Source organism: Sapajus apella, unplaced genomic scaffold (assembly GCF_009761245.1).
Source record: "Sapajus apella isolate SASKATOON/1434 unplaced genomic scaffold, GSC_monkey_1.0 scaffold134, whole genome shotgun sequence".
In the NCBI taxonomy this organism is placed as follows: Eukaryota; Metazoa; Chordata; class Mammalia; order Primates; family Cebidae; genus Sapajus; species Sapajus apella.
In genome coordinates, this window is record NW_022437074.1 from 304182 (window position 1) to 323397 (window position 19216).

Sequence of the window (19216 nt, forward strand, 5' to 3'; positions counted from 1 at the left end):
GGAGGAGATATTAGAGTATGGACAAGAAAGATGTTAATAGACCCTTCATAGAGGGGAAGGGAGGCCACTTAGAAAATGGAGTAAGTTGCCAGGAGGCACCAAGAGTCCACTTGAGGCCAGAGGTCAGACATGTAAAATGGCACTGGCTGCCCTGGGGCTGGTGTGGAGTAGATGGGAGTTGGATTTAACCAGAGAAAGTAGTAGTAATATTTTTATGGTGTTTTTGTTTTTGTTTGGGGTTTTTTGTTTGGTTGGTATTTTTGAGACGGAGTTTCGCTCTTGTTGCCCAGGCTGGAGTGCAATACCGTGACCTCAGCTCACTGCAGCCTCCACCACCCGGGTTCAAGTGATTCCCCTGCCTCAGCCTCCCAAGCAGCTAGGATTACAGGATGCACCACCGTGCCTGGCTAATTTTTGTATTCTTAGTAGAGACAGGGTTTTGCCATGTTGGTCAGGCTGGTCTTGAACTCCTGACCTCCTGTGATCCATTTGCCTCATCCTCTCAAAGTGCTGGGATTACAGGCATGAACCACTGCATCCAGCTTGTGTGGTTTTTTTCTCATAAAAAGAATAGAAATCCTAAACAGTGAAGAAACTTCATCGCATTTATTCCTATATACCTCTAATCTTAATGAAAATACATACATTAAAAAAAATAAAAATTTGAACCTTATTATACATGTGTTTTATGACTGTGTTGTCTGCCCTGCTACCAGAGTTGTTTAAATTTCCCCTTGGTCCTTTTGGCAGCCATATCTGACTCTTGAGTTAAAGCCACTGAGATCTTTCTAAGTGCTCTTGACTCTTGACTTGTGTCACTATGTTTTGTTGCCCCTAAGTCAAGGGTACAAGTAATTACACCTGGAGTAGCATGAAGCACTCACAGCAGAGGCTGCAGATGGGCTCTGGGAGGCCTGGCTGGGCTGGGGGCAGTGGGTGTAGAGGTGGGGATGAGACTGAGCCTGTGGCAGGGGAGGGCAGCTGTGGTTTTGGAGGGGTGAGTTTTCAGGGGAGTGGGCACTGTGGGAAATATGTTAGGCAACCAGTAGGGGTTCTTGTTGCTTAGCAGGAGGGACAGTCTAGTGGAGATCAAATACATCAGGCTTCACAGCATAGTTTTATTATTTTCTTCAACAGCATGTGACTCAGGAGTGGACTAGAGTCCACACAGGAGAAATCTAAGCTCTGGTTCAGTATACCTTATCCTGAATGCTTTGGATCAGAGTGTTTTAGAATTCAGAATTTTTTTGGGTTTTGGAATATCTGCATATACATGAATGAGATCTTGGGAATGGGACTCAGGTCTAGATGCTAAATTTATTTATGTTTCATATATACCTTATAAACATAGCCCTAAGTAATTTTATGTAATTTTTTAAAATAATATGTGTGACCTATAACATGAGGTTGGATGTGGAATTTTTCACTTGTAGTACTCAAGTTTTGGGTTTGGGAGTTTTGAATGAGGGATGCTTAGCCTACATGTCTATACTGTAGTCACCATAGGAAGAAAAAAAACCTAGCCCTCCCCTCTTTATTTTGTAAGGGATTCTTGTATAAAAAGTGGACTGCAGGTACTGCTGGTTACCATTAAGGCAGATACACTGATTCTGGAACTAGGGTACAAAATATGCAAGAAAAGCCCAAAGCATCTCGTGGTGCCCGAAAGTAAGGATGCATTCAAAGAAACAAGCAAACACAGACTCGAGATGATGGTGTTATGTTACCGGGATGGCTAGCTGAAAGCAATCCCATAGCCAAGGTTGGAACAATTTAAGAAAAAGCAATATTGAATTGTAGCCCAGAGTATAAAATAGCCATAAGATCACAGTGCTGTAAATGATGGAATAAGTTAATTAGTTGGGGAAGAGTAATCTCCTGTGCAAAAGGTTTCCAGATAATTCATGTAGATGCTTTGCCTCAAGGAGGTAAAAGAGGTAACTCCCCACCCTTAAGTGTGGGCTGTTCCTGGAGACTTCCTTCCAAAGAGTGCAGTATGGAAAGAGACAAGTGTAACTTCGCAGTGGAGAATCCTGACAAACACTGCCTCAGCCAGGTGATCAAGGTCAGCATCAGCAGGCCGCAGTCCTAAGCCATGTTGACTTCTGATGTGGTGAGATGAGATTAGCATGTTGCCTCTGAGGTCTTCCTCCCAAAACTCAACAACAGAGCACTGGTCAGGTATTTTGGGGTCTTCTTCCCAAAAGCTATTACCAAAGCACTGGTCAGATACTTTGCAGAATGTCCCCCAGTTAGGATTTATCTGATGTTTTCTCATGACATCAGACAAATCCTTAGGGGGGACATTCTGTAAAATACCTGACCAGTGCTCTTTAACAAGGGAAGTCTGAGAACTGCTGTGGCCAACAGGCACCTAAGCAGACGTGATGACTAAATACAGTGTGGGATCCTGGGTGGGATCTTGGCACAGGAAAAGGACACTAAGGGAAAACTAAGGACATCTGAATAAATTGTGACCTTTAGTTAATGTAGGGGTAGTGGTTCATTAATTTTAACATGTATGTCAAACTAATGTAATGTGTTAATAATACAGAAATCTGTTCTAGTTCTAAAAAAATATTTTTGGGCCAGAAGCGGTGGCTCACACCTGTAATCAGCACTTTGGGAGGCCAAGGCGAGTGGATCACAAGGTCAGGAGTCAAGACCAGCCTGGCCAACGTGGTAAAACTCTCATCTCTACTAAAAATCCAAAAAAAAAAAAATATATATATATATATAGCCAGGCTTCGTGGCTCACGCTTATAATCCCAGCGACTCGGGAGGCTGAGGCGGAAGAATTGCTTGAACCCAGGAGGCAGAGGTTGCAGTAAGCCAAGATCGCAGCACTGCACTCCAGCCTTGGTGACAGAGCAAGGGGATTTTTTTTTTTTTTTTCTTTTCAAAATGTCAAGCACAGATGCTAGAAATTTTCATTTCCTTATTCTGTTTTATTAAATGATAGGGATGGTTTCTTTAACCGAATTATACATTTGGAGTACATATTAGCATTTATTATTCCAAACTCATTTGTAGAAGTGTCTGTAGTAATTAAACCCAGCATAACCCATATCCCTTCTACACAGGGTCTCTGCTGACAGGTAGGTTGAGGTTCTTGTCCCCAGAGCTGGATACAGAGGGGCTTTCTATAATCTGCTCTTCTACTTAAATAGGAAAATCTAAAGCATAGGTATAATATTTGGGAATGTGGACACAGACCATATAAATCTGCAGAACTAAAATGATTTTAGCAGTCTAATCATATTTGAACATTATGAGACCTGGATAATGTGGAATCTGTTTTTCAAAGTCACTGTGCTGCTTGTTTCAACCTTGAATGTTTCAAAACCAGGCGGGGAATCATGAGTAATAAGGTGGTATTGATTAATGTAGCTGAATTCATTTGTAAGAATCAAGGAAATTCATGACATTTATATTTTGATTTTTTTTTAAAGATGGAGTCTCACTCTGTCACCCAGGCTGGAGTGCAGTGGCATGATCTTTGCTCACTGCAACCTCCACCTCTGGAGCTGAAGTGATTCTCCTGCCTCAGCCCCCTGAGTAGCTAGGACTACAAGTGTGCATCACCATGCCCGGCTAATTTTGTGTATTATTAATAGAGATGAGGTTTCACCATGTTGTCCAGGCTGGTCTCAAACTCCTGACCTCGGGTGGTCTGTCCATCTCGGCCTCCCAAAGTGCTGGGTTTACAGGCATGAGCCACCGTGCCCAACCAGTAAATTTTTGAAATAGATGTTTAAGTTATAAAAATTACAAGTACCTTTATAGCTGTGGGAAAAAAAATAGGAAGGCCTAAACACCTAAAAAATAGTGACTGTTATTTGTCTACTTTGGGAGCAGAGGAAAGACCTGAAAAGACCTCACTTTCGTGTTTCATAAGAGGCCAGGTTTCACCAAAGCCATCCATGTCCATTTTTGTACATGGGTATTTTCCCATTGCTGGTATTTCTTCTTCACCCCATCACCATGCTGTCTTCTGGGTTGGCAGAAGGCAGTGTTGATTCCATTGCAGTTATATGGAATTTCATTTGTTTACAGTTAGCATCGTGTAAGAAAATTGGCTTATTAAATTGGTGGTGTTTTTCCAAAATGCTGGCACCAAAAAATCACTTGACAGTCAGAGCCTTCCTCCTAGTGTGATTAGTATCTAAGACACCAGTGAGAAAGCCAAGGAAGGTTGCAAAAATGTGTACTTTTGTAGCTGGAGTGGTAAATTATGTGTAAAATAGCATTTCCCAGATTCTAGTTGAAGCGACAGTGCCACCAATTCTTTTTTTTTTTTTTTTTCCTGTAAAATTTCCCTGACACTAATGAGCTGTGTTGACTTACAGTCTAGTCTGCAGAATGCTAGTGTGTCCTGGCGTTTCACAGAGTAAATGAGTTGCTCAATGATGAAGTCCTGGAAACTGGTTGATAAACTCACATTTTAAGACATTTTTCTTCTGTAGTTTAATTTTGAGGGGTAGCCTGATCCTGGCAGCAAAGATAAATTAATGGTAGGTATTCACTGAAAAAAAATAGGAGGGTGTAGCAGAAAACTATAGATGATCATTACGATCAGTATAAAAATTTTTCCTTTTATTGAGAATTGCTATGTGCTAATAAATTCTATTGAGGATGCAGTAAAAATACTGTTCAGTTGAGAAATTAATGTATACTTTACACTCAATAGGATGGCTGCTGTCAAAAAACAGAAAATAACAGGCATTGACAGGGATGTAGAGAAATTGGAACCCTTGTGTACTGTCGGTGGAATTATAGATGCAGCATCCGTGGAAGGCATTAGGACAATCTGTCAAAAAGTAAAACTAGAATTACCATATGACCCAGCAGTTTCACTTCTAGGTGTATACCCAGTGGCCTGTAAACAGCAGGGACTTGAAGTGATATTTGCACACTCATGTTCATAGTATTATTGACAACCGTCCAAAGGTGGAAGCAACACAAATGTTCATTGATGGATGAACACATCAACAAAATGTGGTACATGCGCACATGGGAATATTATTCAGCCTTTAAAAAGGAAGGGAATTCTGACACATGCTACCAAATGATGAACCTGAAAGGCATCATGCTAAGTGCAACTAGCCAGTCACAGATAGACAAGTGATTCTACTTAAATGAGGTACCTGGAGTCGTCAAATCTGCAGGGACAAAGTCAAATAGTGGTTGCCAGGGACTGGGGGAAGGGGAAAGTTGAGAGTTAGCATTCAGTGGGTACCTGTTCCAGTTTTTCAAGATGAAAATAGTCCTGCAGATGGATGATGCTGATGTTTGCACAACAGGGTGAATGTAGTTAAAGCCACTGAACTGTACGTACATTCAAAAATGGTTAATCTGCAGGGGTTGGGTGAAAAAAAAAAAGAAAATGGTTTAAATGCTAAACTTTGTTAAATATATTTTATCACAATTTTGTAGAAAAGAAATGATGTGGGATATTGTGTGCTTGAACTTTTGCTGAATAATACTTACTATAATTACTGTTTAAAAGTGGTCAGTGCCGCTCTAGGGTCCTGGCCTGTGTCCGGCAGACAGGTGGAAATGCAGGTGTGCAGTGGAACCAGTCCCCTTAGAAACAGAGACCTGGAACAAGAGCCAGCCAGCCAATGGGAAGTGGATAAGCTTACACTCTGGGAGGGGCTTCCAGGGTGGGAGAGGGGCCTGCGGGGACACTCAGGGTACGTCAGGGAAGGAGCGCGTAGCAAAGAGGGAGGAAAATTCGCTGGATAATCACTTATCCCAGGTACTTAAGTATATTTTTTTCATTGACTGGTTCTCTAAAATGAACATCAAATAGTTTAAATTTACATTTTATAACTTGACCACACCTCTTTGTCTGTAAATGTACTCTGTTAGATGCTGTGGATGAATCAAAGCTTTTCTAGGGTAGCTAGATACAAGCTGATAGCATTAGCCACACTAGGAACATTTTTATAAAAAAGGGAGTTAGGATATACCCAAGACTCATTGAGATCTCTTTGTAAAGCCTCATAGAACTATGCCGTTCCAGTTTTACTACCTTGGAGTGTTGGCACATCTTTCTGTTTAAGTTTTCTCTTTTTCAATGACATAATCTGATGCACGTATGTTTCTGAGTCCCTGTGAACCTTACCTTCAAGCCGTTGAGCCTCATGATGACTGGGCATTACATGGACATGAGTAGAGCAATGATGGCTAACACTTGTCCAGCACAGACTGGGTATTAGGTATTTCCTATAACTGGCTCATTTAATCCTCACCGAAGCGCTTACCCATCTGCAAACATGGAAGTAGGGGGCAGAGTGGTTAAGCACCTTCCCCCAAAGTCACCCAAATCGTTGATATGAAGCTGGCCTTTCAAAACCCTGGTTTTCTGCAGCTGAAGAGGATCATTCGCAAAAGTGGTCCTATCAGGGTCCACAGAGGAAACCTCTGCAATTTCAATGGTTGGAGAGAGGTTACAGGCAGCAGATTTTGACCATTACCCAATAAAAACAGAATACAAATCATAAAAGGACTCTCTCTAAAATAACATACTGATCAAAGGCCTTATTGACCGGAAGCCACTGCCCTGTAAGAGCATCTTCTCTGTGGCTGCCCAGCCATGCTCAGTGGGAGCAGCCGCAGAGAAGATTCTCCTTTGCTCCTGAGAATAGCAGTATACACATCCTGCCTCCCACGCTCTGCAGTAGACAGGGGGCAAGAGAAGCCAAGTTCGTGGACTTGTGCTTTGGATTCAGTAAACTTCTCCCTTTCAACTATGCCTGCCTTCCTCTACCCGTCCCTAGTAAAATGTTGAAACAAGCCCCTTCCCAAATGATATCTACTAAAAGCCCATATTTGAATGAGTCTCCATAAACTGATCAGTTGCATTTTTCCCCTGAAGGCATGAGATATTACAAAGAAAAGTCTTAAGGACCCACAGTAAAGTAGATTGTATTATTTGAATAATTCAGACTGTGTGTTGAAAATCAAGTAGGGATGACAATTTTTTTCATATAGACTCAATTTTTTCTACTAACTGAACTCTCTAAACCAACTAGTTCCACATAGACAAACATATTTTGGTATGTCTGCACACATGTGCACATATGTATTTTTGAAATTTCAAGTTAATATCCTGGAAGTAATGTGTTAGACATGTTTGTCTGTGCATGTATTTTGAACTAAGTTTAAGAAATCAGGGCTGGGTGCAGTGTCTCACACTTGTAATCCAGTGCTTTGGGAGTCCAAGGCAGGAGGATCCCTTGAGGCCAGAAGCTTGAGACCAGCCTAGGCAACATAGTGAAACCCCGTATCTACAAAAAATAAAAAAGTAATAGGGCATGGTGGTGCACACCTGTAGTCCTAGCTACTTAGGAGGCTAAGGCAGACAGATCACTTGAGCCCAGGAGTTGGAGGCTGCAGTGAGCTATGATTGCGCCACTGCACTTCAGCCTGGGTGACAGAGTGAGATGCCATCAGAAAGCAGGAAGGAAGGAAAGGAGGGAGAGGAGACTCTGGTCTTCTCTGTGGTGGATAAATTGGTTAGTCGGTGGAAAGTTGAATGAGGCAGGTGGGTATTAACCTAGAATCATCTGTCTGCCTTCTCCTTTAGCTTCCCATTAAACCACATGGCTGAAGCCTAAATAGCCATTGTCAACACACAGTGGGGCTTCCTAGACAAAGTAAGTGACAAGGCCGTCTCTTGTGCTAAATGCTCTTCATTAAGTCAGACAAGAGGGCTAGGATAGTGACACTTCGATGGGTGTCTCTGTAGAGGTACTGCTTGTGTGTGGACTTGAATCATAGGAGAGCAGACATTGGGCCTGTCTTGCTCTGCAGGGAACCCTGGTGCCCAGAAAACTCAGTAAATCCTAGTTAAATGAAGCAGGGGTGGGCAGAACATGGCCCCACCTCACATGTATGAAATAAGTGTTCAGAGGGTATTCTTTATGACTGTAGCTGCCATTCTTAAGTCTCTCTTACGGTGGCACATCGGGCCTCAGGACTTTGTTTACAAGCTCCTCAATGAGGTATTACTCCAGGCTATTGAAGGGGCAGCTGGGCGAAGGTGGTGGTAAGGCCTACACCTATATAATGCTAAACCTTGCCCTCTAAAGCACTTTGTACTCATGTTTCTCCTGAGTATCAGAAGTATCTTTTGAGGCAACTGGTGGTGTCCCATTTTACAGAAGAAACGAAGTCCAAGGAGGACATACAAATGGTTCAGCTAAGCTTGGATCCCAGACCCTAACCTCTTCTTTATTCTGTAATATTTGCCTTTAGGACCACGTGGTTCAGCTTGATCCTTGTGACCTCTCTGGAAATATCTGTGACCATTTTTTAATGTTGTAGGGACACTGGCTAGTATCAGGAATATGTAACCCAGCAAGATACAGTTAATATGATTGTCTTTAGAAAGAAAACAGGGTCCTAGAGTAGGATTGCTCGTATTTTAGGGGTTAGTGAAAACTCTTGAGCCAAGAAAGTTTTTATACGTATCCTATTTGTTTTTAAATCTGTTCCCACCTAAGGCTTGAAAAAAGCAGCCTAGCTCATGAGGTTCTGAAAGCTGTTTTTCCAGCATAACCTCGGGGTCCTGCGAGGCTGTGTTCTAGAGAGGTCACATGACATACAAGATGTGATCTGGCTATTTAATATCAAATTTGTAGCCCTTGTCTCTTTGGGCTAGACCTGAGTGATAAACTTAACTAGCTGTGGTAATGAAGGCAAAAATTAGGTTTCCTTGAACTGCTCAGCTAGAGAGAAAAACATGCGTTGTTCTTTGAATCAGACCTCTATGATTCTTGCCTGGACTAAATCAGATTACCATCTCTGATTAAAATTTCAGTAGTCAATCAGTTGGGATACATTTTTTTTTCAGACTTTATTCTGCTGAGGCTTTTCCATATTGGAAATTTGTCAGTTTGTATGTTTAATTTCATTGTGGAGTAATGGTTCATCTGCAGTCTTCTTCCCATTCAAATCCAACCTGCACCATAGCAAATTACTTAACTGAAAATACCACATGGTCCTGTTGGGCTTTTAAGAAACAGCTTCCCAAGGCCTCAGGGATGCAACCTTAACACTTGGCCAACAAGCAACAACCTTCAGATGGGCTTCCAGCCCCCCTTTCAACCCGTGTTGGCAAAGAAAGAAAAGACTGAAGCCTGTGAGGATACAGGGTGATGGGGCACTCTTCCTTCCCACTGGTTTTGGGGTGTCTGAGGGCAGCAGCCCAGGCCGGCTGTACAGATGAGGGAGCCATTATTCTATCAGTGTGTGGTCACAACTTAGCTTCAGAATAAGAAATTGCATGGGTGCTTCCTTCATTGAGGAGGCAAGGCTGCTAAGTCAGTCCCCGTGCAGAGCTGAGCTTTCTAAAGGTCTTGGGAAGTGTGGCTTCCAGTGCTCCCGGAGTTTCAGAAGCAGAAGCGTTCAGGGATTAGTTAACCTTTAACTACAGAGGGTGATTAACCCATTGGAGCTGTCATTGATTGGCTGTCCCTCTGAAGCAACCTCACTGCAGTGAGGCAGTTGCCTGTTGGCTGGCCATCGGTGTAGCATGGTTGTTGACTGGTGGATTTCACTGGAGTGAAGTGGTTGTTTATTGGCTGGCCCTCTGATATGAGGCAGTTGTTGATTGGTGGACTTCAGTGCAGTAAGTGAACAGAAGCAGGTTTGGTTTGGTTTGGTTTTTTTAAATTGATGGGGGTGGTCCTTGAGCCATTAAGATAAGGTTAAACCCATTGCTGTGGCCAACCAATAGGCAGTCATTTCCTAGGTGTATGGGAACTTTTAATTCTCATATGTCCTGAGTTGGAATAAGCCTCTCAAAATGCCGACTAGTGTCAGGCCCCCAACCGCCCCCACCCCTAGGAGTGAGCACATGAGAACAGACTAGCTGGGGGTCCACAGGCCTAGGCCCAAATCCTGACTGTCATTAAACAAGTCACTCAGTCTCTGTGACACTTAGTCGTCTAAAAGATGACACCTCCCTGAAACGTGGATGTTCCCAAGATTAAACACCTTGACATGTGGGAGGTGCCCATTGCAGCTCTGCTGAGCTCAGAGTGGTGGCTCCGGGGAAGCTCTGGTGGGGCATTGTTTTGTGGCTCGGTTCTCGCTTGGCTTTTCCCACCAAAGACTCAGCAGAATTACATTGCCAGATGTAAAACTCCTTGGAGGCGCAGGCCTCTCTCATAAAGATCCTGATATAATTGGCCTGCAGTAGGGCTCAGGCAGTGGAATTTTTAAAGCTTCATATGATGTTCTGTGTGGATGGGAATAGATCAGTCCCAGCCAGCTTCTTCCTTAACTGCTGTTCATTCAGTAGGAAATATTAATAAACAGCTTTGATTGGCCAGATCTTGACTGTTCTTAAGTGATGAGCTGCTCTTGTTAAAACCTTGTGGAAATTGTGTAATTAAGAAAGCAACCTGGTATTCAGATGCAATATTCTCTGAGCTCCATTCCTGTTACTGCTATTGCTCTTCTTGTGGTTACTTAAAAAAAGAAAATCTACCTTAATGACTTTCAAAACCCTAATCTGACGTAAAGGTTGGATTAGGGAGTTCCACATGGTGTGGACTTGAGATTTTCTGAAAATGGATAACGAAATAGTCTCCAGTTCTGATAGGAGCTTTATATAAACTTTATCCTTTGGATATTGTATACATTATGCGGAGGCTTTCCTCCTTCCCAAAAGGTTTGTTATCTTCAAATTTGGAAGTTAATTCATGAAAAAAACATGCATTATTTATAAAAAAAAAAATTTAGCATCTAGTGGAAAACATCATGGTATTTAAAAATGGCATTTATGCTTCCATGGAGTCAATGTGCATAGATCCCCTGTAATCCTAAAGTCATCCCTCTAAAATAATGAGAACTTCTGTCAGGGGTAAAGGGGATTTTAGTCCAGGGTCTTTTCATCATTCATTTCTCCCTAGTTTGGAGAAATAGTTAGTTTAAGGACTGAATATTGAATTTTTCTGCTGAAAGAATACTGGTTCATCTTCCACCTAAGAAGTACAGAGTTGCTGAAGTAGTTATTTTATTCAGCTGTATTTTTGCTATTTATTACTTCCAAAATTAACTTTACCAGATATATAATATACACATTCATTTATTGTTGTTTTGATAAACTTTTTCATTTTGGAAAAATGTTATATTCACTTCTGATGTTGCACATTTTGTAGATTTTAACAAATGTATGGTGACAGGTGTCTGCCATTATAGTATTGAACAGAGGCGTTTCACTGCCCTAAAAATCCTGTGCTTCACCTGTGCATTCCTCCCTTCCCCCTTGCCCCAGGCAAGCACTCATTTTCTACTGTCTTGCCTTTTCCAGAATGTCATACCATTTTAAAGAAAAAAGTTATTCATGACATTTGTTGAAGAACAGTTAGACTTTATTCAGAGGGACTACCACAGTAGGGTTTTGCAGTCAAGAGAGAGATTGGGTTTGACTCCTAATATTAATACAACAAGGAAGAATGGGCATTTATAGGCAAGGAGCGAAATAAGGGAGTTGGTGGATGGAAAATTACTAAGAGGAAACATCAGGGGTGGAGGGTGGGGATTCTGGCTAAACTAACCTAACAAGATTCTTCTGAAGGCAGGACAGGGTGATCAGATGTCATCTGGGGGATGGTAGTGGATGAGGAACCTGATCAGATGTCGAGGGTGGAGGATTCCGGCTACAGCAACTTAGCAGGAGAGTCTTGCAAAAATTGGGCAATGCAAAGATGGTCACAGAAGTACCAAAGTCAAGGCCTAATGAAAAGAGGATTCAAAGGAGCTTGGCTGAAGTTTGGTTAAGGATAAACTGTCAGAATCACACTGTGTGTAGCCTTTTCAGATTGGCTGCTTTCACCTAGCAATATGCAATTAAGGTTCCTCCATGTCTTCTCAGGGCTTGATAGCTTATTTCTTTTTGGCACTGAATATTTCATTGTCTGGGCGTACCACAGTTTATGTATCCATTCACCTACTAAAAGGACATTTTGGTTGCTTACAAGTTTGAGCAATTATGAATAAAGCTGCTACAGACATCCCTGTACAAGTTTTTGTGTGAATGAAAGTTTTTAGGAATAATTTTATATTTATAAAAAAAAAGTTGCCAATATAATACAGAACATTCCCATATGCCCTTTACCCAGTATCTCGTAATGTTAACATCTTACATGAATGCAGTATCATCTTACTGGTGTGTTGTTTAAACCAGGAGATTGACAGTTATTTATTATTATTACTATTAGACTTTATTTTTATTTCACCAGTATTTCCACTAATTTCCTTTTTCTGTTTCATGATCCAATCCAGGATACCACCTTGCATTACTACATGTTAATTTTAATTTATAGGAGTAGTTTGATTATGTTAAATTTATTAAACATGTTCATAAGACACAGCATATCCTGAGAAAATGAATGTAAACCTATCAGTTATCAGGAGGCAGTGTTACCCAATCAAATGGACTCAATTAATTATAATATTGTTATTTAGAAATTTTTGCAAGTTTGATTTTGTTAGAGATTTCCTCATGTACAACAAACGGTGAGTTAGGATTTGTTTCCTAAGATTGCTGTTTCTAAACCAAACACTAAAGCTTGTTGAAAGAAGGACATTTTAAGGTTGAGCATTTTAAGACCCAGGAGGAAATCGGTTGCAGAGTTGTAATAAAAACTGTCAGTGCCTAATTTTTCACGTTGGTGCAAAGGATGAATTGTCCAGGTAGTTCTCTAATGAGCATCTCCAAATGTTTTGCTGGCAGAAGGACTCCATGAAAGATGACAGAAGAAGTCATTGTGATAGCCAAGTGGGACTACACCGCCCAGCAGGACCAGGAGCTGGACATCAAGAAGAACGAGCGCCTCTGGTTGCTGGATGACTCCAAGACATGGTGGCGGGTGCGGAACGCAGCCAACAGGACAGGCTATGTGCCGTCCAACTACGTGGAGCGGAAGAACAGCCTGAAGAAGGGCTCCCTCGTGAAGAACCTGAAGGACACACTAGGTGAGTGTTCCACCCGCTGGAGAGAGGAAGCCTTGTGTATTTCAAGGGACACCGTCCCATCTTTCTAATTTGTTTGCTTTTTCAAAGAAAAAAAAAAGTGTTCTAAATGTTAACATCTTCCTAGTTGTCCTTTTTAAAAAATCTAAGAATTAAGAGATGAAGATGGAGAAATAAGATGTTTGTCATTTCCTGGAGATTCTGGAGTTTGGGGTCTTGTGTATGGAGCCACTTCTATGTGTTTGGGACTTCTGCAGAGGTATCTCCTTGTATCAAAACTTTAGAGGACCCTGACTTGGAATTCTCACCTCTAAGTCTACCCAGCTCTGCCAGTATCATGCCATGAAGTTCTTTCTCTCCTATAAAATCCTGTCCATTTGGCCTCTATGCCTAGAGCCAAAGCACTTTTTCCCTGTCTGAAATTGATGCTGCGTCACACCATGGTCCCAGGTGCTGTTAGCTAAGAGGTCACCTGTGTGACGTGAGAGGCCGCTCCGGGGTAGGGGCCCAGTTCAGCCATAGTGTTGTCTGGCCCTCTCTCCATGTGCCTTTTTTTTCCTCCAGGTGTCAGGACATGGGCAATGCCCCCGGGAGTTACACAAAGTTAACAGTGTCCAATCTTGCTTTCTCATGTGCATGCATACAGGACTGACTTACAGTAGTTACTGCTTCAGACTACTTAAGAAAATAATTGTGAGGACTTTTCTGAAGAATGACTCGTCTGAGCTGACATTGAAATGTTGTTACCTTCTTATGAGGATAATGTTGTCTGTACCCAAGACTGCAAATTATCACTTAAGGGCTTGCTATTGAAATGGGTTAATATTATCACCTGGGTTACATTTACTTAGGGGTTTAAAAAATTTTCTAGCAAGAGGATTTCCTTCCTTTTAGGGGGCAGAGAATGAGGAATACATGGGAAAACTGAAAGTAAAATTGTACACCAAATGGGGTGGGTGTTGCAAACTGTTCATCTTTCCTTTTATGCAATCTTGAAAAGTCTGAACTCCCTCTGCAAAATCATTTAAAGCCTTCATGTTTTAGGTAGTATTTTTGTACGTGGATTAGGTTATTACCATGATTTGGAGAGACAGGTGAGACACAGGACTTCGTGTGAATCATACCAGGTCACACTGGTCATCATAGGTTCTCAGCCTGTTGGAGAAATTTCATTTTTCATTGGCAGTATGGTCCTTCTCCACTGAGCTGCCTCCCTTTCATCTTTTTTTCCCCACATAAGCATGCCACTTGAAAGAAACATGTTTTATGCTTATAACTCTTAATTAACTGTGGCTACCAAAGAAGAGAGTAGCATGAATAGAGAAGTACTTGAAGATGGCCCTGAGCTTTATTTTTCCAATTTCCGCCTTTCACCAAAGTACCTTCTTTTAAATGATGCTAAACATTGTTACGTTCTTGACTTGTGTCTTTTTTTTTCTTTTTTTGCCCCGACTGCCTTTTTTTTTTTGGTATTCACAAGGCTCTAGTAAAGCACGAAATGCTCAGAGACTGATAGGAAGTAGAACAAGACCAGGCGAGTGCTCTGGGTGGCCTGGAAGTTTGAAAACCTTGTCATTTTTCTTCCTCGGTTTTTTAGAAGGAGAAAAGGCAAAGCCACAAATTAAAACTACAGACCACATCTTCCACCCAGCATGCTTACTTTTTTCGTGAGTTGTGATCGGTTCAGCCAGTGGGTATATTCCCAGGCTCTCCGACTGAGCCAGCCGCCCATCCTGGAGCCGGCGCTGGGCCTGCGCCCGTCCCTGACAGATGGCCATCCAGCCCTGCTGGAGCACAGCGACGGCTCGGGTAGGCCAATCCCATTTTTGGAGAAAACAGATTGTTAGAAAGCTCTTCCTTAAATAGAATCAGATTTTTACATTTCTTTAACTTCCTTCCTTCCTTTGGCTCTTACTTTGCCCTCTAGGCCTGTGCCGAGTAGATCGGATCCTCTTCTGTAGTGTCAGCCCTCCCATAGGCTTGGCTTCAATCCAGGCAGGCAGTTCTTGGGAAACATTTCTGTTAAGCATTGGGTACTGTAAAAATACAGATAAGGTGATGTTCTGAACCCTTGTATTGATTTTTGCAATATGTATTGATCTTCATAGCCGAAAGGCCCTTGGGGATCAGTATCCCCGTCATGCGGGAGAAATATCCCCATGGTTAGTATATATTTTTTGTTTTGATCTCTTTATCCTGCTTACCTGGAGGTTTTGGTTGGACAAAGCGACCTTGTTATCTCAGCATGAGTTTTCCCTTGTCCCATTGAGCTGCATCTAATAGAAGAGGAGGCACCCCCTGACCAGGTCTCACCGTCATGCAGTAACTTCTGTGCAAAGTTTATAGATGTGGCTTTGCCAAGAAGGAAGGTAAGAATGCTTTCCATAGCTCCCCACTCCCATTAGTTTTTTGGTTTTTGGTTTTTTTTTTTTTTTCCCCCTAAAAAGATAGGAGCCAAAGTATTCATGGCTTCCTATTATTGTTGCTGACTATAATTAAATAGGTATACCATCAGAATGACAGTATGAGTTTAGGCCAGTTCTCTGCTGTGTATTGGGAGTGAAGACAGCACTGAAAGTACACCACATGTATACTGACCATGGTTTTTGTTGTTGGTGGTGGTGGTGGTGTTTTGAGACAAGGCCTCACTCTGTTGCCCAGGCTGGACTGCGGTGGCGTAATCACTGCTTACTACATTCTCGACCTCGGTATCCTCCCACCTCAGCCTCCCGAGTATCTGGGACTATAGGCATGCACCACCACACCCACCTATTTTATATTTTTTGTAGAGACAGGATTTTGCCATGTTGCCCAGACTGATCTTTAACTCATAGGGTCAATCTAGTAATTACTCACGGCACCACCCACATTTGCAATTTTCACTGCTTTGGGAGTCCACCTAATTCATAAATACATGGTAAGATTCCCCACTGCTTTGGAATAAAATGGCACCGGCCTCCCCAGCAAAGCCACAGTGTTGTATGTTGCGTCCTCCATTGCAGATTACCCTAACTCTGTGTAGTCCTCTCCTGCTTTCTGGTACTCATTTGCTGTCCTGAAGTTGGTAGTAAACTTAATTTTGTCACATACAGTACTTTGTAAGAGTTGCTTGAGGAAAGATGTGAGTACCTTTGACAAAAAGAGCTCCTATGAAAGTATTCACATTCTTTCTCTGCAGTAATTTCAAAGTGAATAAAACAACCTGAGCTCTTATTTTCACAAGGGCAAAACATGTATATACTGGATCTCCTCTCATATTCAGCATATGATGATGAATAGTTAGAACTCTCCCACAGATAACAGGGAATGATGATGATCAAGAACTGCTTCTGCTGGCAGAATCAGCTGACGTTTTTGAAGGGCTCAGACTGCACAGCTCTGAGCTCAGCGGAGAGAGGACCTGGGCTGAGGTCTGGCCTTGATATTGCAACTCACTTAGAAAATCATTCAGGCTAGGTGTTGTAAAAGCACTATGCTACATCTTTTGAGATGGGGAAGCTGCTCCCAGGGAGGTATTTTTCAAAGATTTCCCTTCAAGCTACTGAAGAGCCGTTTTTTGTTACTACTTTATGACACCAGCTGGAGCCCTGCAAGGCCCCAAAGGTTAATTCTCTTTTCGGTCGTTAGCATAGGCTTAAGGGCTGACTCACATTACCCAAAAAGTTACAGTTCCATTTGCAACCTGATCATATCCTCAGGAGGGTATGTTCACAGGCCCACCTGCCCAAGGCTCACCCTGCCGCCCTACCCACCTGGGACTTCAGCATCCAGTGTGACCTGCCCCAGGGCTCATTCGTCAGCATTCCTCCCAACGAGACCACACCTAGGCCTAGGGTGGTTAGAAACTTGTCATGATCGGCCCCAGAACTCTCCTACCTCTGTGATCCAAGCTAGACCTGGGAACAGTGGGAACACAGAGGCTGCTGAGAGGGCTCCCTAATGCCCTCTCAGCAGCCTCTCAAACCTTTGCACTGGTTTGAGCTGATGCTTTTGGATGGGGACAGGGTGACTGGCAACTGTATGTGAAACTGACAAGGTTCTGAAAGGCATATAGAATCAACTTTGGAATTGAACTGATCAAAGACGCAAAGGAGTACAGCTGTAGGATTGTTACGTAAGATCCAAAAGCAGTTAAAAGCAGCACTTGGTATTAGAGTCAAGATTACAGTACTTGGGAGGGAGGAAAGCAGAGCCCAAGTGAGGGTAGAGGGGCTTCTGTCTTGGTGATCTCCTGCCCTGGGGTCTGTGGGGCAGGCTTATGGGCACACCTGCTGAAAGTGATAGGGGCCGTTGGTACCGTTGAGGTTTTCCTCTTTTTTTTTTTTTTTTTTAAGATAGATTCTCACTGTGTCACCTAGGCTAGAGTGCAGTGGCATGATCTTGGCTCATTGCAACCTCCACCTCCCAGGTTCTAGCAATTCTTTTGCTTCAGCCTCCCGAATAGCTGGGACTACTGGCATGTACCACCACACTTGGCTAATTTTTTGTATTTTTTGTAGAGAAGGGGTTTTACCATGTTGGCCAGGCTGGTCTCAAACTCCTAACCTCAGATGATCTACCTGCCTCGGCCTCCCAAAGTCCTGGGATTATAGGCGTGAGCTACCATGCCTGGCCAGTTTCTCTTATTTTAAAGCACACTGAGTCTTACCACAAAAGTCATGATCAGCAATTTATCTTAAGATCAGACTCCTTGAAGAGGTCCTTTACATTCCTTGTTAGTTGTATTCCTAGGTATTTTATTCTCTTTGTGGCAATAAACATAAGACCTAACACCATAAAAACCCTAGAAGAAAATCTAGGTAAAACCATTCAGGACGTAGGTGTAGGCAAGGACTTCATGACCAAAACACCAAAAGCATTGACAACAAAAGCCAAAATAGACAAATGGGACCTAATCAAACTCCATAGCTTCTGCACAGCAAAAGAAACAATCATCAGAGTGAATCGGCAACCTACAGAATGGGAAAAAATTTTTGCAGTTTACCCATCTGACAAAGGGCTGATATCCAAAATTTACAAAGAACTAAAACAGATTTACAAGAAAAAAACTAACAAGCCCATTCAAAAGTGGGCAAAGGATATGAACAGACACTTTACAAAAGAAGACATACGTGAGGCCAACAAACATATGAAAAAATGCTCATCATCACTGGTCATCAGAGAAATGCAAATCAAAACTACATTGAGATACCATCTCACGCCAGTTAGCATGGCGATCATTAAAAAATCTGGAGACAAAAGATGCTGGAGAGGATGTGGAGAAATAGGAACACTTTTACACTGTTGGTGGGAGTGTAAATTAGTTCAACCATCGTGGAAGACAGTGTGGAGATTCCTCAAGGACATAGAAATAGAAATTCCATTTGACCCAGCAATCCCATTGCTGGGTATGTATCCAAAGGATTACAAATCGTTCTACTATAAGGACACGTGCACACGAATGTTCATTGCAGCACTGTTTACAATAGCAAAGACCTGGAACCAACCCAAGTGCCCATCGACGATAGACTGGATAGGGAAAATGTGGCACATATACACCATGGAATATTATGCAGCCATCAAAAACGATGAGTTAGGGTCCTTTGTAGGGACATGGATGAACCTGGAAACCATCATTCTCAGCAAACTGACAGGAGAGCAGAAGATCAAACACCGCATGTTCTCACTCATAGGCGGGTGTTGAACAATGAGAACACATGGACACAGGGAGGGGAGCACTACACACTGGGGTCAGTTGAGGGGAAATAGGGGAGGGAGGGTGGGGGGTGGGAAGCTGGGGAGAGATAGCAAGGGGAGAAATGCCAGATGTAGGTGATGGGGAGGAAGGCAGCAAATCACACTGCCATGTGTGTTCCTATACAACAATTTTGCATGTTCTTCACATGTACCCCAAACCCTAAAATGCAATAAAATAAATAAAGGGAAGAAAAAAAAAAAAGATCAGACTCGCCTCCTCCCTCCCTCCCTTCTGCTCCCTCTTCCCTTTCTTCCAGTTGCTTAGTGGCTACAAGAAGTAGCAGGCAGGGATCAGGGTACTGGTTTGTACACCGGAACAGGAGAAGGCAGCTCTGTCCAGGATAACTAAAGGCCCTTTAATTAGGGTTAGCCCACATAAATACATGTAATAAGAGCAGCATCAGTGTGCAGTTTATATAGCACTTTGCAGTTGACCAAGAGGCTTACACTTACATGCGTTTTATGTTTGTTTGTTTGTTTGTTTTAA

The 19216-nt window shown here is 42.5% G+C and overlaps 1 protein-coding gene and 1 long non-coding RNA gene across 4 annotated transcripts in view; both read left to right on the top strand.

Annotated features, from left to right (window-relative positions):
- NCK2 (NCK adaptor protein 2) overlaps positions 1 to 19216 on the top strand; it is a 146441-nt gene that overhangs the window by 93674 nt on the left and 33551 nt on the right. For 2 of the 3 annotated variants that reach the window (XM_032262990.1, XM_032262991.1), the window contains exon 3: positions 12755 to 12996. In XM_032262990.1, the coding sequence (XP_032118881.1) occupies positions 12771 to 12996 (226 nt within the window). In that variant the 5' untranslated portion in view covers positions 12755 to 12770. The remainder of the gene's footprint in view (positions 1 to 12754; positions 12997 to 19216) is intronic. The other variant, XM_032262993.1, reaches the window with a different exon arrangement.
- On the top strand, positions 13007 to 17317 carry LOC116539823. The gene is made up of 2 exons (XR_004264209.1): positions 13007 to 13443; positions 13505 to 17317. It is a non-coding gene; the product is annotated as an uncharacterized LOC116539823 (long non-coding RNA).